The sequence below is a fragment of the Pinus tabuliformis genome, chromosome J, assembly GCF_031772625.1.
Source record: "Pinus tabuliformis cultivar Carrire ecotype Pingquan chromosome J, CPIR1, whole genome shotgun sequence".
Classification (NCBI taxonomy): domain Eukaryota; kingdom Viridiplantae; phylum Streptophyta; class Pinopsida; order Pinales; family Pinaceae; genus Pinus; species Pinus tabuliformis.
In genome coordinates this window covers 808,494,767-808,516,307 of record NC_142295.1, presented here as the reverse complement: position 1 = coordinate 808,516,307, position 21,541 = coordinate 808,494,767, and the positions used below count along the sequence as shown (strand labels likewise).

General features: G+C 37.0%; 1 protein-coding gene across 1 annotated transcript in view; it reads right to left on the bottom strand.

Annotated features, from left to right (window-relative positions):
- Positions 1-7,308, bottom strand: part of CPB (Subunits of heterodimeric actin filament capping protein Capz superfamily) — a 76,297-nt gene extending 68,989 nt beyond the window's left edge. The window contains exons 1-6 of the mRNA XM_089378513.1: positions 6,845-7,308; positions 4,617-4,687; positions 4,174-4,287; positions 3,933-4,018; positions 3,731-3,804; positions 3,492-3,611 (exon numbers count right to left, since the gene is read on the bottom strand). Coding sequence (XP_089234639.1) covers positions 3,492-3,611; positions 3,731-3,804; positions 3,933-4,018; positions 4,174-4,287; positions 4,617-4,687; positions 6,845-6,973 — 594 coding nt within the window. The 5' untranslated portion in view covers positions 6,974-7,308. The remainder of the gene's footprint in view (positions 1-3,491; positions 3,612-3,730; positions 3,805-3,932; positions 4,019-4,173; positions 4,288-4,616; positions 4,688-6,844) is intronic.
- Between the last annotated feature and the right edge of the window lie 14,233 nt (positions 7,309-21,541).

The window sequence follows — 21,541 nt, the reverse complement described above, 5'->3', positions numbered from 1 at the left end:
ACAAAGTTTTTCAGGACTATTTTGAGCTTTTTTGGATCACTGTTGGAAGCCGAGTTGACTAGGTTTCATTGCGTTGTCTTGGAGATCAAATTATGCCCTGTTGACCAGCGTTGACTTTCTAGTTAGGGCTTTCTATGGTTGTTGTTTGACTAGCCAAATTTCACTTTGATTGGGCAAGTGAATATTACATATTGTACTCTTTCTCTCTGCTGAACTTTTGAAGAATAATAAGAAGAATTGATCAAAGGGTATCCCCGCATTGGGGTTTGTCCCTGGCTATCGCCATATCTTGTGTCCTCTTGTCTTGGCTTGTCTTCTACTGTTATTGTTTATGTTCTATCTGCATTTTACTATCATGTTAATGTGATTGCTAATCTGTAAATTGACATTGGGCTAATAAGAAAATTGAAGTAAATTGCTCTTGCATAGAACATGCCATTGTTATCTAAAATTAACACATTGTTTGGGGATCTAACATGCCATTCCCCAAAAAAACAATGTATAAAGCTAGTGCTTCCCATTTAAACTCTTTAGAGTCTACACTGTCTGAAAAGCCTTACCAGAATTTGGAACCCTATTGCCAAACCAAGAAAGGGAACAAATTGAATTTTTGTGGAATGTTTTCAATGCTCATAATGCCCCTTTAACAAGAAATTAAAACATTGTTTGGGGATCTAACATGCCATTCCCCAAAAAAACAATGTATAAAGCTAGTGCTTCCCATTTGAAGTCTCTAGAGTCTAGTGTTGAAAAGTAGCAAAGGAATGGATTCCTTGATTTGTGCCTTAATTCAAGGAATCGAATTTGTGATTTTCTTAATCATGCACAAGTTCCACTGATGAGGACGAGTTCAAGAAGCAGTATGACTAGTGCGAGTTTGTGGAGGACCGAGTTATCTGTCCTCTAGTGTGAGTTAAATTGAGAACTGAATGCTTAAGTGGAGTTAGCCTCCCCAATTTTGGGAGGATCCAATTAACTAAGTGTGTTGATTTTTGTTAACTAGAAAAGCTCCAGTTCAGCTCCTAATTTAGAAAACTCACTAACAATAGCCAAATCAAATTGCTTATAAAGAGATCGAAAGCACACTTGTTATTCATTATTCTTGAGCACGAGTTTGTGAGCAAGAGAGCTTGTGGAGGAATGAGCCAAGGAGTTTCTTCTTGTGCGAATCACTGTGGAGAGCATTTATTCTTGGAAGTGAGCACAGAAATAGGGTAAATCCCTATTTAATAGGAGCTCAACCAGCGCTAGGAAATAGGGGCCTATTTCCTAAGGATTTGCGCTAGGAAATAGGAGCATCTAGTGCACATACCAGGAGGAGGAAGATCAGCATCTTGCAGATTGTTTCAAGCCTAGATTAAGGCTGAGAGATCAGATTGTATTCTCTATTGAAGCAGGGTTATTTGTAAGAGATCTATTGCTCAGCTTTTCTCAATGAAATTCCCAAGCAAGCAAGGGTTTTCCCAGTTGGGTTCCCCTAGAAAATTGTGTTGTCTATTGTGTGAATTTTGTGCCATTATTTCTGTTGTATTCCGCTGCTATTTGGTAGAGAAATTATTTGTCTGCGTGAAAAGAAAATTAATTTTCAGATTGTTCATACTAGCAGATCAGAATTTCGTGGATTTTCTACATCTAGACTGTCTGAAAAGCATTATGAGAATTTGGAATCCTATTGCCAAACCAAGAAGGGAAACAAATTGACTTTGTGGAATGTTGCTAGTGCTCATAATGCCTCCTTACCAAGAAATCAGGGTTGACAAGTTGCGGCCATGGAAAGAAGTTTGGATGGAGCAGTTCTAGAGGTCAAAGCAACCAACCAACAACTTGAAAGGCAACCCAATATGAGCAATTGCACTCAAAAGCAGCAAAGGTAAGACAAGTTACCAAGGCTTCGAAGGGAAAAAGAGTGATAGGAGCTGAAACTCCGACCTAGTTGCATTAGATCAAAGCAGGAGATAGGCTGACAAAGCATTTTTTTCAAAGCTCTCCTAGCTAAGCATGTCAATGAAATAATTCAGACCATCCAAATAAAACAACAGAGAACAACTAAAAAATACCAGCATTTCCCAAGTCTTTTGTAGATCATTACAGGCCATGTAAACTCTCAAGAAAGCCAAAAGGCCATGTAAATTTGCAGAGATATTGTCCCAAACAAGCTATCAGAGACTTAAAAAATCCAATTTGACTCTCCAATCCTGCTGAATGATATTTCATGTTTTAGTAAAGAAACAAAAATTAAACAAAGCATGCCAAGTCTTTTTTTGAAGGTAACTTCTACTGTTGAGCTTTTAGGATTCAACACACTAATTCTAGTGTGATAACTTCATGGATAACCTTTCAGAAAAGTGACAGTAAAGAATGGTAGCATGCAAGGGTTACAAGATCAGATGAAATCAATGCAGATATCATCATTAATAGATAAATCTACTTAGTATCGAATTCCAGATACCCTGGGACTCTGACTTCAATTTATCTACTTAGATAGTTCTTTTTCACTAGATCAGTTTAAGAAATAACACCTACAAGAATACCAGAATAGTTTGTAGCAATCATCTTTCAATTTAAAGTATGGATTGCATCATTTCACAACCTCTTCTGATTTCCTTTTGCTCTAGAATAAATCTTATGGACTGAGGTTACACATTCCAAGCAAGTTGCGACCAAAGATAGATTAAGTGATCAGTTATATTCTTGTCAAGTGGTTTATCTCATGTGAAAACTCCACCTTTCCTTATTTGATAACTTAGATATTCAGATTGCAAATTATATTCCTTGTTCCAACAAAAGTGGTTGCTGACCAGAAAAGCATAGTAAATTTTCAAAGTGGTTATTTACACACTTGGATTGGTACTTTTTACATTGGGGTTGTTAATTTTAATATGAAGCATTAACCATCCTTTTGTGTAGTAGAGTGGTCTGCCACTGTCCAGAGGTTGAACAATTCTATGCTGTGATGCCATTATTCTACCATAGGAACAAGCACATACAAGGTTTTTTTCCTTTACGATGGAATGCACATCCCACAGAAACCCACCAGGCACTTCCCCTCTTTCTGAGGATAGTACCCAGGGTAAACCAGCCAGTTGCAGTTTTGGTAACCCAACCCAGTAAGGAAATCGTGCGAAATCCATAATATCCACAGAAGCAGCCAGCCAGGGGACTTGACCCCATGACCTCCTGCATGTAATTCACAGCATTCAACCACTCGAGCTAACTTACCAGGCTACAGAAGCACATACAACTTGTGATGTACTCTGAACTCATTGTATTTTTTGCCAGAAAGTGACCCACACGATTTTACATTTATGCATGCAGTACGCATATATCTGCAATCTCATTTAGTGAGGAGGTTCTCAAGGTTGATAACAAGCTATTTCTGGTGCTTTGAAATCACAATTAGTTTGCCTCATTTCAGCTAGCATTTGTGTTCTACATTTTTTATATGAAGTAAAGTAGCAGCCCTTTCTAAATATATCAAAGAATCAAAATACCTGACGAGTGATTGATCCTGACAACTTAAAGGTGCCTGATGGTTTATCGCTTGTAGTCATGGAAAGCATGACAGTACTGGTCAAACAGTAATGAGTTGTGCCCTCATCTTCGGCTCCTACCTGGAAAGGGACACCAATATAATGCCTCCTCACAAATGTCTCTATAGCATTTCTGCAGAACTGCAAAAGGAAAATTGTTTTTCTACTTGAGTTCTACTGCAAATATTAAACTCACTCACCTCAACAACATGGATAGCATCCCATACACCTTGCTGCAAGAAACCCCTCCGCCCCTGCCCTGTCTGCGAACCATCTTCATTTTTCATCCCCCCAGTCAATTTTTAGTTCGGAGTTGAAGAAAAGTAACAGGGAAATCAAAGAGTATAAATTCAGACGGAAACTATGTAATCCTTCCCAGGAGATATCTAAGAAACAACCCACCCTTCTTTATCAAAAAACATGCTGCAAAACCTTCTCCTTCATCCGGTTCCCACATGTATACAGAAGAGATTCCACCTTCATAATACCTATCAACACGAGCACATTAAACAATTGCTATTACTTAATCAGCAACTATTTATACTTGAACCTTTAGTGATTGGGAGGTCCTTTGGACCAGAGATAGATTGGTTAATCAAAAAAAGAAAGCATTGCCAAAGACAAGGGAAGTAAAGGACCTCACTGGTCACGATAAATGGCAAAAATATCATTTGCTTCCACTTCAAGCTTTCGTAAATCAGTTGATGGCTGTGCTCCATCTTCCAATGGTGGATAGTATTTGTTTGACCATGGTGACCTATAACACAGTGGCACCATCATAAACATATTTTGTTACTTCATTGATCAAGTTTTTTCTATAAGTTGCGGGGAGACAAGGTATGGATCAATGCATAAGACCCAATTCATATTCCTACTTCATCGTACTGTTTGCAACTAATCCTCAATACTAAGTATCCAGCTTTTGCAGATATCAGATCAACAAAGTCTTTAATTTATTATGTAGCCATTAAAAATTCAACTCTCAACATCAGTACCTCTTTCTCCTACATAGAGCCACATGCTATTGTGCGTAAAACTATTAACTGGAAATGCAAACAGAATGATATACCATTTCATTAAACTTACCTGTATGAATCACCATCTCGATTGTAATCGCACAGTAAAAAATCCTTCCCCGAGTCTGCATCAATCGCTACCTGCTCATTTCCCAATTATGAGTGGAGTGAGTTATCCAGGTTATTTATTTTCCTACTACCGTTTACATGTACACAATGTGAAGTACAGCCAATGCATCAGAAGAATCCAAACATTCTAGAAGTTAAAACCAACTTCGAGCTCTTTTGTGTACCCCCACTTTTCACTTTGTCAACAAAATGGGGATAAATTGCAGAACTAGGTTTTGCTTTACTTAGGCAAACAGAAGAGACCATTTTACACTAAAGCAGCAATAATATTTTTAATGCATAACGGAATAAGGAAATAATACAGGCAAAAAAGATTTTAGGATAGATTTATCACAATATTTTTCTTGCTTGGCAGACAACTAGATCTGCATCCATAATAGGAAAGAAAAATCTAAAATCAACTACTCTCGCGATAGTCATGTGCATTTAAAACATCTGGTAAACTAGATTACTCAATGCTGAAATGCAGAAAATACACTATATACAGCAATCGTAATACTCGGGTTGACCAGAAAACATATACAAAATCGATTCTGATTAGTAAAGACATCATTGGAGAACTCTGCCGCATGTCTACCCGCTCCTTTTGTTCGACCAAAAAAGAAAAAAAAAACCAAAGGAAGCCATGAATGAAATACATTCAACCCGAGAATTAAGGACAATGAGGGATGTACATCCTCCAAAATGTACTAGAGAAACAGAGGTACTGCAATCCATCGTGCACTGATGACTTCCACCACATTGTTAACAAAAATAAGTATTACCATAACGGGAAGTCAAGATGTGGAATCAAGATGGTTCTTTAGACAGCATCACATCGTTAGATGTTGCATACATGTTGAATTTAGGAATTGACACAGGATGGTTATACAAATTGATCGCAAAGGGTAAGTTACAGAGTAACAGCGATTACTGCAGGCATAAAAAACAAAGACTGAAAATGAGTACAGAGGTTCCACCTCTACCCACCGATAAGAAAGCCTTAGGATATCCACATACAGCAGCAAACATCACTGTGTATCAAGAATGGACATATGACATGTATTTGCAAAGTGCAATGAGTCAACGCCCTTATGGGTCTACCCTTTCTCCAGATCATGCAAATATGGACTCATGGACCTTTACCATCTCCCGCCACCACCACTCTTTTGTGTGACCATTGGATCCTTTTGAGGAGGATGATTCAGAGAGTTCCCTGAATCACCTCTATGACCAAAATAATAAACCATACTGATCAAAAACTTACAAGCAATAGGGACCCTCCCAAGTGCCAGCCAGAACATGGGCGCCTAATAAACATGGAGTTACATTTGAGCAATGAAATCAAAACGACTTCAAGCCATGAAGGTGCCGTAATACTGTTGGACAGATTGAATGCCTATAGATGTTGCCTGCCACAGTTCAAGCATTTATAGTCGCGCAATTTCTTAAATACAGAAACGAAATATTCAGGGCAATAGTTTAACCATGTCTATTTCGTGCAACACCTCAAACGACGGAATCATGAGCGAGAAAAATAACTATTGGTATAAAATTGCTTAGTGGCATCTTCGATCTGAAACCTAATGTTAATTCTTAATATTTTCATTGCAGTCCTTGTAATTTTTCACGTGTCTTAATCGATCTACACGATTTTTCCATTGCAGATTTTCCAGACATTGTGTTTTTCTGTTTTTCTCATTTGTGGACATTTTTCTTTTGCTCTTTTGGATGTGCTTCAAGAAACATGTACAATTTGTGGATGTGTTTAAAATGTTCCAAGGGGCTGCAAGCAGAGAGATGACTTCCTTGGGGCTGGTTGCTTATTCCGAGGGATAGATATTCTACCAAAACCGCCCGAGACTTGCACCCGGCCCCATCCCTTTGAAACTCAGGAGGCGGACCACGCCGAGAATGGAACCCTGGCGGGCGTCTTTAGACATCATTTTAACATATTTGAATTTCTCCGAATCATAAAGAATCCGTGCCAGATCTTACCGAGTCCAGCGAAAGAAAATAATAAAGAAAGAGAAAAATTGCGAATGCCTGCCTGAAAATCTGCTCCCGCTGTGCCAAAAAAACTAGCCATGCGGACACCAAGAGACCGAGGACAACTACAGGGCTGGCATGCCATCACCGCTGAAAATCACGCAAACTTTAAACATAGAGAAATATAGAAAAAACAGTCACCTGGAGAGGTTGATCTACGCGAGATAGGAGCTCGGGTGAGTGCTCGGGCAGCAGTGCCAGCAACGACGACAGAGCGTTCTGTGACAACGAAGGCGGCATTCTTCGCATCAGATCCATCGCTGCCTCCATTGCAACACACTCACGGGACCTCCAATACCACCAATTCTTTCGGAATAATTTTCTGTAAACAATGTTCAGGTAGCGGATCGAAGACTATTTAAGCAAAACTCCGGCGGTAAAAACTCGCTGACAAATCAAGGCTTCCCCGTTCCCGCGCAGGAGGTAGTTTGCCAGTACTTGGCTGGTTTGGAACCTGGGTCACCGGACTTTGTATTAACGAAAAAGTTGAATATTCCCCTGTACACTTCGAAACAAACAGCCACATATAGTAAGCCGAGGCGTATCTTTTGTCGTTGGCTCGGCGATGTGGCTTGCCTTGGAAAGCAGCGCATCAACCAACATTTGTATGCTTGTGTGGTAAGTGACTCCACCCTTGAGAAGGCATGGTCTCCACACAATCTACTGATTGGAAGGTGGCTATTATCATTTTCCTTTTAGTTGGGTGTGGTTTGGTTTTTTTAAAGATAGTAAATATAATGTGATTGGGCAGCAAGGATAATTATATCATTCGCTAGTGTTCATTGGCTAGTGTTCTCTCATTTAATTTGACTTATCATTATTTAAAATAAACATTATTTAAAATAATCGATAGTTGGGTGGTGGTTTATAAAGAGTAGATTTTCACTTTTGTTTTTGTTGAAGTTAAATTAGATCCCATACAAAAGACCAGATGGGGGGCATTTTTCAAACATTAGCTAAATTTGTCTTTTTTTTTTTTTTTTGGAATTCAATGATCTGAGAATCTACAATTTTTTAATATTTGTTATTAAAATTGCATTTTTTCTATCCTTTGGATCAATTCATATTTTTCCAAAAAATTTGATTGCAATTTTGGTGTAGTGAGATTACATGCCAAAAATTCCAATTAAAGATATGCTAGAAAATCTCTCGAAAATGCAAAAGAAAATGCCAATAAGGAGGAGATTTAGCTAGCATTTAGCCTACAACAAGTTATGCATGTCAATGTTGAGGTTAGTTGGGATAATGAGTAATTGATCGATTAGTGGGGGAGTTGGGAACCTAATTTTTAAAAAATGTTATACAAATATTCGTCTAATGGGGAGGGGTTGAGGGTGGGAGCCCGTTGTGAGGGATAAAAATAGGTCCAAATGGCATCTAGGCTCGACTAAGTCTCGCACAATCCTAGTGACAACATCTCATGATTTGATGGATCATTCTTCCATCCAATATCTAGGCTAGCCCCGACCTAGGTCTCAAAGAAATTGTGATACAAGTATTCATTTTAATATGGGAAGAAATAAGACGATATAATCTATTAGTGCTCAGTGAGACCAGAAAGTTGGTCAATTTTGATTTGAAAGTACAAAAGCAACTCCTATCACTATACTAAAAGTGGAGAAAAGAAGTAACTAACTAGTCAATAGAAATCATATTGAAAGAAGCAATTGTGCATAAGCAAATCCATATCAAGCATACAATCATAAGTCAAGGTGTGTTGGAACTAGAAGCCAAATGAAGAGAGAGAGTGAGGGTTCCCCATCATAGTTACCAATCACTATGGAAGCAAGTTTGAAGCAATGCCTTATGGTGTTGTTTAGAGAATGTCTTAGGTCGAGAGGGGTTGGTTATGTGATCCTGGGAGAGAATTCAATCACTCCTAATATTCAATATTTTCAAGAAGAATCTCTTGACCAAACATTAGATGCTTGAGTGGAGCTAGAGAGTAGTGCTATGTACATAGTGGTTTTGGTTATCGGATAACATATTATGAGTTGTTAGTACCTTAATAAGGTTTGCGTTGTGATTTGGAATTAGACCTCCCCAAACATCTTATGGAGGTTGATTACCCTGTTAAGAGGGGTCAAGAAGAAGTTTGAGGTCTTAATGGTCTAGTCCCCTGAGTGATTTTAACCTCACCTTGTTATTCATTGCCACTAGTAGACATGACAACAAGCAAGGAATAAGTGATCCTCTTAATAGAATCTTATCAAGGAGTACCACTTAAGCTTGGCATATATATCTTGATACCTCCCTTAGGTAAAGAACCAAGCATCTATGGCATGGATAGTGAAAGAAGTTGGAGAAGAAGGCTCCCAATCCTTATATAGACAATGAAACCACCATTTAATCTCATAATAAATGGGACATCTAAAGATAAGGCGCTACTGCAACTTGACCTCTCATAAGTCACATTGCTAGCAAGTCCTCTTGAGGCATGGGATGTGGTGATTTCTCTGAACCTAAAGCTATTGAGAACACACTCCAAACTAACCTAGGGGCATCCAAAAATCAGACAGCCAACATTTGCACATGTATCCTAAAAATGTGATTAATCCGAAAGACATTTATCTAAAATAACATTAAGGTTGTCCCTCTATCACATTAAGTACTTGAAATAAAATATCATCTTAGGAATAAGGCCTCAAGGATGAGGGAAAGTTAATGCAAGGAGCCTAGATATTTACCTATACATATTTTCTCTTGTCACTTAGTCCAAGTACTATAAATTTAAACAGTAAAAAGTAAGTTGGAGCATTCAAAAAATCTCATAAAAAAAGAATTTAATCACTAAAAATGGTCGCCCAATAAATTAATCACTAAAAATAATCACCCAATAAAATAATCTGGGAACATTTGAAAAATCAAACAAACTTACAAAAGTAATATCCACTTAAAAACCAAAAAAATAAATATATAACATTAATCCTTACCAAATCCCTACCACTAAAAAAATGGTTCCAATATTCAAATTCTATGAAGAAAAGAGACAAATCTATCCAAAGCTATGTATAATATGGTCCCTATTTTTAAAGTTATATGGTTAAAATGTTATGTCATACTATTTATAAGATGTAAATACTAATATTCAAATTCTATGAAGAAAAGAGACAAGTCTATCCAAAGCTATGTATAATATGGTCCTTATTTTTAAAGTTATATGGTTAAAATGTTATGTCATACTATTTATAAGATGTAAATATATTATATTTAAGTTAGGGTAAAACCATTTTAATTTCAAAGATTATGAGAATACTTTTTTTAAAGAATATAATTAATGAATTTTAGAAATTTGAATTAAAATAGGAAATATAGTGAAAGTTTTCTTATTTTGTATTTAGAGGAAATCATATTTTCATCATAACCCTCATTTTTTCAGGGAAAAGCAACCATTATCACCGAGTAGCCTTTGTATGCTGAGGAAAATGCATAGTGCTTGGAAAGTTGGCCATTATCGACCACCACAATATTTATTGGTGAGATGAGGGAAAGTTGGTCAATGAGTACAATCTTATTTGGCACAAGGAAACCTTCGCTATATGCTTCGTTTCCTTTTACATTACAACTCACCCATTATTCATTAATGCATTTTATAACTATATTTGTTGTTGTGTATTATTAAACTTCCATTGTTTAATTATTATTTTAAGGTATTGAATTGTGATAATTTCAAAATATTTTTGAGATTTTGTTAAGTTAGGTAGGTTTGTTTATTTAAAAACTCACAAAATAATGATGTATGATAAAGGAGTGGTTTAATAAGTTTGAGTAATTAAATATTTTTAATGGGTTTTTGTTATTTTTAAATTTTATATTTCAAAATGTAGTAGAATTTTATTTAAATTTATGTGGTTGTTTTAATATATATATATTATTTGGAAATTTTATGGGTAGTTTAATTGTTAATTTTCATGATATAAAGTTTTTATGAATTATGTGGTTTGAGGTTCAAATTCTCTCTAAAAGTCTTGTGAGTCATGTGTAGGGATGTGCATGGATTCACTTGGAGTTTTTGTGGTATTAATCAGAATCAACCCTGTGTCACTCAAGAACAAGCCAAACCTAGCTACCGATTCATATAGAAAAAAGAAAAACACAAAAACAAAAACAAACATTTTTTCTTATATTTATCCATTTTTCCAAATTTCCAATTATATGGATTGTTTTAAAATAAACTAAATACTCAAGGAAAATGTTTTATGGTTAAAGTTTCTATAAAAGAATGGAGAACTTCCAACAAAATTCTCAATACATAACTCATCCATAATCGTTTTATTAAGAATAACATGTTATAAAGTCGAATTCTAATGCCCGTGGAAAGGGTAATAATTCCCTATTAGCCTTTAAAGCTACATCTAATTGAATTATTTTTCTAGGTAACATATTCCACGGGAAATCACTTAAAGATTTCCCCTCATTTTAAAAATGATACACATCGTAAAATGACAAATTACCCATAAGCAATTAGCTCACTAAAAAACAAACACATCACAAAGTAAGGTTTGAATCTAAGTGGTGATGATAACAATTTTTCTTCACAACCATTCAAACTACCCTTAGTTAACATCATACCTTAACTTTGTAGGTGAAAAATCTCATGTTTACTTAGTTAAATAAAACCTTCTAAACATGGGAAATTTTAGTGATCCATGTTTATATTAAAACTAATTTTATTAATTTTCAAAATGTTAATTATAGAGAGTTTGACCCAAAAAAAAAAAAAAAATTATATAATATATTAAAAAATGAACTTGTAAAATAAAATATAATAAAAAATTAGAAATTTATATAATTGAATATATGTGTGTGTGTGAACAACAATAGGTGAAAATACCCCAGATGGGATTAGTAGCGGCAAAAGAGGGGGGGGGGGGGGGGGGGGTGGGTTGGGGTGGTGTGAGTAGGTTGCCACAGCCTCACCTAACCAATAGGCAAGAGGATGTGGCAACACACCCCTCGCAAATGTTATAAACATGCAACTGACATTAAATCTACCATTGTTGGGCCTCATGAAGTGACATCGAGTTGATGAGGGGGGTGGCTATGCGCGTGTAAGGAGGTTGGCATCAATGTTGAGCATGCATATGTTAATGCATATCGGGGATGTTGTAAACCATAGAGCATTGGAGATAATTTGGTTTGAAGATCAGACTAAGGTTGGGAAGGAGGATTTACAAGGAAGAGGGATAAACATACCCTGGAAAAATGGATGAGTGTGATGACACTCCTCACCTATGATTGTTACGCTCAAGAAGAATATTGGTTGTTATTAGCGGGGGTGTTTAAGTCTTGTAATTTCTACTCCCATTGAGCAATTAGATTTTGGTAGTCACCTTAGGACTCATTTGGAATGTAAATCATCTAGCCTTCAATCGAGGAAGTGAGATCATGAAAGGCATTGTTCTGAGCGGCTAAGGTAATTGAGGTAAAGTTTCCTCTTGTCTCATCCGGGTAATTACTATTATGGTGTTTGCCATATTTCTGTTGTATCTTATTGATGTTCCCTCGTTTTCCAATCCTTTCAAGGGAACCCCTCCTTCCTCGTTGGTCTTTTGGGGGAAGTTGGTATTTTTCATTTTATTATTTCTCCTTTGTCGATCTGGAAGCGGAGCAGGGTGTAGCGCCTAAAGGGGAGTTCACCTGGAATTTATTTGGTGGGAAGTGGTTGCATCGAGACTAGCCTATGTTCTTTTTGTTCTAAAGAGTCTTGGGTGTGTGTTGTTTTTGGTTACTGTGTGGTCCATTTAGTGTGGATACCCCTTTCAATTTTTGGGGGAGCTAGGGTTGGATTGTGAGTTTATTGGATGAAAGGTGGTGTATATCATTGTGGGATGCCCCTAGCTTTGACGAATATAGTGACCACCATCTTATGGTGTGGGATGCCCCTAGTATTGACCAATATAGTGACCACCATCTTATGGTGTGGGATGGAAGGAGATTGTAGCCTTGTTCTCTTTTAGTTGTATAGGTTGGGTGATGGCTTTGTCATCTCTCTGTGGGCCAAGATCTGAAGACAAGCTAGTGCAGTCGATGGTTGAGCAAAGCCATGGATAATTGGTGTTTGGAAGTTGGCAGAGGTCAAAGTTTGGAAGAGGTGTCAATAAGTGTTCGTCATCTTGACAAGGTTACCCATTGTCTAACTTATAGAATATGTATCGAACAGTCCTTGGCAACTTACAAGTAAGGTAGATTTGGGGGAGAGAAGCATTATCTACACTTAATAGCTCTCATCTTTTAGTCCAGGACCCTCAAGTTGTATTCATAATTCCAAGGAAGAGAGGTTGAATGAGGAGAGGGGTTAGGAGAGGGGTTGCTTACTATGAAGAGTGAGCTTGCAAAGGAAACTCATGTTTACATAATAGAGTAGCAGGATTTGCAACTAGATACAAGGAGCAGATTCATGTGCATGTGCATGAAGAATTGACCATGTCTAAAGGGGAAGCTTCCTCACAAAGAAATTCCCTCTTAGATTTTGAAGTGTTGGCTGAATGGACAAGATGGATCTTGGACATGGGAAATACACAAGGCAGAGCTAATTAGTATCTGCATATAGTAGATTTGTAATGGCAGATGAAGTTCCTCTTGGGACACACGCTATTAAATAATCAGGAGTCTAGGAGGGACTTGTTGCACTCCTTGGATCATATGCATGGACACATGAAACATTATGATTGTAGGTTGGAAATGATGGATCGCATGTTGGTGAGGATCAAACAACATTTCCGCATCCATTTAGTAGCTACTAGACCCTCGACAAACCCAGTAGACCCTATCCCAATTGCTAGCTCGAACTCTGAATCACTCCCCTGACTATGTGATGGATTGAATTTATGGATTTGTTTTTGTAGCTGACTTATGGATATGGGTAGACAGGTTAAAGTCCTAGCATAGGTTTGTTTGGTGTTAGTTCTTTCAATTTCCTGTTGTCTCTTATGTGCCTTCGAAGGATATAGTTTTGGTTATGGTTTGGTCTCACTTGCAAGAGAGTGGTATGACTTATGACAATCGTTGATGTAATATTTTGTTTTTAAATTTAACAGAATTCACCTGACAAAAAAAATCAATAGTAGGTGGAAATATATTAACATATTATGCACAAGAACACAAGAAATTATATCCAAAAACTTGAGTAGTAGTATTTTCTAGAGTTTCCAATAGTAAGTCTAAAATTTACTGACCTTCTAGACTAAAGACTTGTTACATACATCCAAAGATGTCTACAAGTATAATGCCTATAGTAGATGCCCAATAATTTACAACATTTAGCTAGCATAATCAAAATTACAAAGAGTGAACATCTACACCAATCATCCAAAATTACTATGTTATCTATAAAAACTGCGCGATTCAAACCAGGTAGATCGGCTGATGCAATACATGCAAAGTTGACAAAAGATGTTGGGGCCATGGTCACTTGAATACCTACATGTTGTGTTGCTTGTACACTTTTCAATTGTTATTTTAGTCCATTCAATCAAACTCTTAGCTCTTGAATTTCATTTCGATGTGTGCTTGAGATTTTCATAAAAAATTGAACTAGGTTGATAACTTGCTTATTTGCATGATGAGGGAGACGAACTCCAACTACTCCTTGGCTTCCATTACACTTGGATTTGTTTTTGAGTTTCGTCATTGACCTCGCCTGACATCCATTAGTGCATCCAAAGAGCAATTATTTTCTACAACGACCTGGTTCGAGGTGTAATTACAAGCATTTAACATATACTAACAATCAATATATCCCATTTGAGATGTTGATCTCCAAGAGTTTGACAAAGCATCCTGAGCAATCACTCTAATTGCCCAAGCCAAACCATCCACACCAACAAATCCATTATTGAGACCTAAGTTGCTTGGAGGGTACATGAAAAATATGATTATGGAGTAATTGCTCGCCTCCATCCACACGTAGACCCCTAACTCCCATGCCTGCCTCATTAGCCTCCAGCAATCCATTTGTGCGAGGGGATGGCATCTTGTTGCCATCATGATTAGGAAGTAAATGCACCCCTACCCTCATACACAAACCCCTGCGTCCAACTCTAGATCCCCTTTATGCATCACCTAAGTGTCGTTCTTTGTGCTCCTCCAACATTTTGTCCATGCATGGGAATCACAACCCATTCTTATCCATAAAAACCCACATGGTTTGCTATCCCATATATGTGCCCTTTTCATATTCAAATCTTTACATGAAATGATTACCTTTGTGTTGGCCAACCATCGTTCCTCATTTACTTAAGGTTATGGAATTGGCATTGCCTGCATGGTTCCATTGAGCTTCATTGTGTCCGGAGTGAGCAAGACAAATTGATTGGCCATTGAGTCCTCCATCATGTTTAACTCCCTTGTTACATGCTTAGCTTGAGTTTTAGGAACGGGGGAAATGCTTGCCATGATCCTTTTGAAAAGGGAACTTAGTTTAAAGTCTAAAGGAGCAGTTCCAAGGTTGAGATGTTTGATTATATTATTGGAACCCCCCATTATAATGAGTGAGCTAATGGGAAGTTTCTTGGCCAAGTTGGTTCCTCGTAGGAGGGCATACATCTCTATTTGTTTTTTTGATGTTGTGCCTAAACTCTAAAAATAAGAATTTCATTTATTCTTTAAGTCTATAGAACAATCTCACACTTACTATCTATTTTTTTTTGGTTAGTTTGGTAAGGCTACATCTTCACTGTGTCCAATATATCACTGTGATCGAGGAAGGGAATTGAACCGCTGACTTCACAACAAGGAATGTCTTAACAAAGCACCCGACCACTATCTATCCAAAATTTCATAAAACACTTATTATTAATTTTTAATAAAATAATATTATCTTATAAAATTTAAATAAACTATTTTATAAGAAATCAAAATAAAGCCATCGTTAAAAAAACAAAAACAAAACTTTGATCACTTTTTGATTAAAAAAAATTACATACATATTAAAAAAATTACCATACAATTAACGTAGTTGTGAAACAAATATTCCCGTATCATTTAAAAAAAAACATGTTTCGCGGTTCTCACTCTCATTTTCGAAATCAGAAATGACAGTGCCATAAAATATTACTTACACGTACATTGACCACCTTTTTTCTTTGACCTATGTTTACCCTCGAAAGTCAAGGTCAAAGACAAAAGGATCTCAAGGATCAATGGAGCCCTCTTATATTTATATGGAAAATATTTATGATTTAATGGTTAATGACTCATTTTTCAAAGCAGAAGTTGCAATGTTCCTTTCCAATGTCTTCGAAATTTGAAAACAAGGGTAGATGTTTTCCACGATTAAGTGGAAGTTTTATAATGTTTTTCGTATTTATTTATTTTTAGGTATAAATGTGAAACTTCATGTTGACTTTGGCATTGATTTGGGTGTTACTATTACAATATTTTCCAAGGTAATTAATGTTGATGGCATTTTGACACTATTTCTATTTCATTTAATCTACATTAAATGGACGTGTATGCGCTCACTTAATCCTTAATAAGGGTAAGGTTACAAGGAGGCCCTTGCGAAGAAGGAGAAGAATAAAGCACCATCATGAAGGACATGAAAGAATCTTAGTCCAAGACAAAGACATTGCAACTGGATTAAGACATGGTAACTCATGCTGACTTGGAGGGTTCTGATACTCATTTAGACCCTTTGCAGGGGAAGATAGAGTACAAGCAAATATCTATCATGAAGAAGTTAAAGACACAACAATAAAGAGAAGAGCTTGGCTTTTATGTATTATGAAATCTTATGGTACTATCACTAAGTCATGGCTTCTCAAAGTGTCACCACAAGCGTCACATGAGTCAATGTACTTTGCCACATCATTTGTGGAATGTAATTATTGTATTTTCAAAAATGAGAAAATGTAAAATGTGTGGAAGCCCAAGGGTCCCACGTGGAATTTGAAAAGTCACTAGAAAGTTCTAAATTCATGTAGAAGCTCAAAGTTCACATAGAAATTTGAAAAGTCATAGTAGGAGTTCAAGAGTCACTGATCCAGGTGGATGTTGGTGGCCACCCACCTATCCCATTTGGACCCCCACAACTGTCACTTTCAGTTTTTCAGTATCCTTATTTGTAGCACAATTTACTATTTTTGGCAGTTTTTTGGGTCTTGATAGATCTTTCTAACGAGGTATTGTGCGCGTCAAATGAAGATCGTATGCCAAAGTTACGACCCTGGGAACTTGATACCAATTTACCCAAACGGGTCCCATAGTTTGGTGATTCATCTCCTAGGGTTAGGTTTTTGTGTTTAGGGTTTTCCATTGTTTGTCAACAATAAATAGGCCTTCGAGCCTCATTATAAGACAGTTCAGAGACATGTAGTCGCCACATCTCTTCTCAGAGATAAGTTACCATCGCCCTAGCTGGTTTATTTCATTTCTGTTTATAAGCATATTTCAATATTTTACATTAATGAAATGAAGTATTATTTCTGCTGCATCTCTGTATTTATGGTTATATCTGTAATTTGTTGCGTTCCTATTTAAATCCGAATCAGTCACATGGGAGGTGGAGAGTCACCTCATTTGTTATAAATACACCCTCATAGCTCAAGAGAGGTGGACTTTGTACTTTTCACTTTGGCTTCTCTAGCTTGGCATAAGAGAGAAGATCTTTCTTTGGAGAAGCAAGTAGTGACTTAATGTTCCACTATTGGGGCTAGTGTGGCAACATTGTAGTTATGTATCTTGAGAATTTCACTTAATATATGAAGCTCTTGGAGTGGACACACTTTCATTCATATATCATGAATGATTGTGAGACTATTCTTTCATTGTTTGCGGTGTATGTTTATGTTAACACATACTATTGAAAATTAACTATTTTGATGGCTTTGGTACGCATCTTGTTGAATGTGCGTTGTTACTTTCTTTTACAATCATTGTTATCTTTTGAAATAACTTGCAGGTTAACTAACGATCCTTCCATACTCTTGTATATCTCTTTTAGAATAGTACTATTACTTTTCTCCTAGAGCCTTGCCCTCTTTTTTCCCTTCAATGAAAGTACCTTATATACATTGCAAATGTATGTTTCATAGTGTCAATTTACTTGCTTGTTTGAAAGATTGCTTGTATAATCTCTTATGTTGATAATTGTATCCAAGAAAAACTCTTAAGGATAATGGCAATCGGTCTTATTTCCCAGTTGGGGCTCCTACTCCAAACAATGTGAGGTATAGTTGGGACTTCATATCGGGGAGACCCCCTTTGTTGGTGGACTTCCAGTACCGTCAATAGTTGGTTTCAGTCATGTGCGACCATGGAAAATTTGTTGAACATCTAATTATTCTAATCATTTTAAATATGTTAAATATGTCTAAAATTAATTTGGTCATTTTAATTTTAAATTTGCTCAGTTACCTCAATTTGTTAAGATGATGGAGACTGTTAATAACTTGAATGATGAAATACAAATTTTGAATGCAAAGTGACAATGTAACAATGTTGAATGATAGAAAATGTGAATAATAAGAATGTAGTCAATTACAAATATTCTTCATTGTGATCAATCTCAAACTATTTTCTTCTACCGTTCTTATTGTCACACCTATTAGTTTTGCCATATTTTCATATGGATCATATGAAAATGGCAATTGAAATCGTAGACCATTCAAATCTTTAACTCGAGCTATTGTAGTAAACGTCATACCTTGTCTCTCTTGCTCTCTAATATTAATAGTAGCTTTCTCCAAAGTCAATCATTGTGATTTATGGAGTGTTAAACCCCAAGTAAGTTTCAATGGTAGTTGTTTTCTATTACCTCGTTTGAATGCAAAGTGACTAACAATGTTGAATGATGGAAAATGGGAATAATAAGAATGTAGTCAATTACAAATAGTTTATAGTTTCAAGAAACAAATATTTCAAGTAAGTGAACATTTTATTTAAGATGAAAAGTCAAGTATTTTATTTATGGTTGAATCACTGTAACACAAAAATCAATGCACCTCGTCCATTTTTTGTGTGTGTTTACACTGGAATCAATGCATCTATTTCAAGCGTTCAAATACAATTAGAAACCAACATCTACACTCAAATCAATGCATCTAGTGAAAGAAATCAACATCTATACTGAAATAAATGCATCTAGTGCAAGCAATCAAATAGAATTAGAAACCAACATCTACATCGAAATCAATGCATCTAGTGCAAGCAATAAAATAAGATTGGGAATTAACAACTACACTTAAATCAATGCATTTGGTGCAATCTATTAGCACTCTGTAAATCCCTTAAGGCTGAGGAAAGGGATCCCAGAGGTAACCACAAACCACTTGTAGGTTAAGGTCCAGTCCTCCTAACCTTGAAGAGGGCTCTCTCGCTATATCAACTACCAATCAAAGACTGATAGGATATGGATTTTAGATTGGTTATTAAGCTTAGAGGTAGATGATGTAATGTTGAACGAAATTTTTTGGGAGTGAGGGCCACTAAAGTATAAGATTATAGAACATCAGGGCCTACATGAGCCATCTAGGTAATAGAGACAAGGTAGGTGCACATATTTCAAGTCAATTGTCAGTTGTAGTACAACGAAGAATGAAGGAAACAAAAAAAAATTCAATCAAACGTAACAAAGCATATGGTTATGAATTCTGTTACATAACTAATGGCCAAATATTTAGAAGAACCATGACAGAGCAATAAAGAATTCTATCATGTATAAGATCCACAATTATCTTGAGCATATAGGAATGAATTCAAGATAATAGCTTCAGAAATGAATATTAGATTAACACAAAGGAAACACAAACTTGAAAACGCACACCACATGAATCTCTGAAACTGATAACAAAGTCTGCTCTAAGCTTTTTTTTATTAAAAATGTTTACATACAAGACCTCTTCCTACTCTCAACAATTCCCCATTCTTTTATTACATTGTATATTTAGCCATTAAATACTCTTTCGGCCCAAAGACTAGATACATTGAATTTTTCTACTAAGTAGATCAAAAGGTGTGTTTTCTTAGAATAACAAGATTCAGATCAAATATAGGAACAAAATTAACTCAAAATATCATCTTCATCCTCATCTTCCCATAGTCATGATCCAAACTTAAACAGGAACACAACAACTTATAGATATAATCATAAACACAGAGATGCGGTAGAAAAACACTTCATTTCATTAATAGAAAAATATTGAACTATGCTTACAAATAGAATGGAAATGAGATAGCTCGGGCGATGGTAGCTTATCTCTGAGAAGAGATGTGGCAGCTACATACCTCTGAGCTTTGTTACAAAGAGGCTCAAGGGCCTATTTATTATTGGAAAATATGAAAAAACCCTAACCCCGGGAGATGTAACACCAAGATTTTGTGGTCCCCGTTGGGGTTAGTTGGGCAGCCAACTTCCCGGGGTCGTAACTTGGTCATATTATCTCTGCTTGGCACGTATGATACCTTGTTGGAAAGGTCTCACCGAGTACTACAAGTTTCATCATAGAAACCGGCTTAAAACTACGTAGGCCCGTGCCTACGTTAGTGGGCCTGCCACAGACCCCAAAAAAACGTCGTTTAGGGGGGCAAAACTGCTCTGGAAGTTCAGGACCTAAAAAAATGCTAAAAATAGTAAATGTTGAAATGAACAAGGAAATAGATGACACTGACTGGAGGGTCTAGGTGGAATAGGCGTGTGGCCACCAATATCCACTTAGATCATTCCTCCCCCCTTAGGAATCAATGGTCCCCATTGCATGCAGAGCCTCCATGAGGTGAGGAAATTTCTGTTGAACCTCGTCCTAGGTGAACCACTTGCCCTGGTGAAGGAGTTGGCCTACTTTGACAACTTGATATAAATGTATCCTTTGTTGGCGAGTGTTCTTGATCTGTGTTTCCATGATCTGATCAGTTGTGGCTTGTTCCATGCAGTCCGGGTTGAGCTCTGTTGGTGTGAGTTATTCTGCAATGTCATAGTGTCCAACAATGGTGGAAAATATGGTCGAAGGCAATCTACATTGAACATTGGTTGCAAACCAAGGAACGATGGGATGCTGAGCTTGAAGGTATTATCATCGACAACCTTGGTGATGGTGTATGGCCCATATCGGAGCGGGAGAAGCTTATGGTGGGGTACAACAAGGCACTCCTTCTGCAAATGTAGCCAAACTTTGTTACCCAACTAGAAATTGTGCAGCACTTGATGGTGATCATGGCGCTGCTTGTACTTAGCATTGGCTCTATCCAATATATCATGGACATGTTGGCGGATGTGTTGAATGCACTCAATGAAGTTGTTAGCCCTTTCAGCTTCGGACTGAATGTGAGCCAAATCTACCTGAGTGGCTGAAAATGGTATGGCCACATCAATGGGGCATAATGGCTGAAATCCCAGCCCTACCTAAAAGGGGTTGTGGCCTGTTGAGCTCTGGAGAACTCTGTTGTAGTTGTGTTGGACATAGAGGATACTTTCATCCCACGTGCATGGATGCTTCGAGTTGTACATGTGTAGAATGTGTATGGTCATCATGTTGACAACCTCTGTTTGGCCATCAGTTTGGGGATGGAAAGCCTTGGACTAGTAAGTTTTGTATCCAGCACCGACCAGAGACTTGACCAAAATGCACTCAAGAATCTGTTGTCCCGATCTAAGACAATGGACTATGGGATCCCAAAGTGTATCCACACTCTCTCAAAGAAGAGATTAGCAGTGGCCTCCGTTGTGATACTCTTATTGTAGGCCCCCAAGATGGCCATCTTAGAGAATCTGTCGACGACCACGAAAATGCAATCGTTGTCATGCTTAGTAGAAGGAAGGCCCGACATGTAATCCATGGAGACAAATTCCCAAGGCCGACTAGGAGTAGGTAGAGGAGTATACAGGCCTTGCTTCTTGAT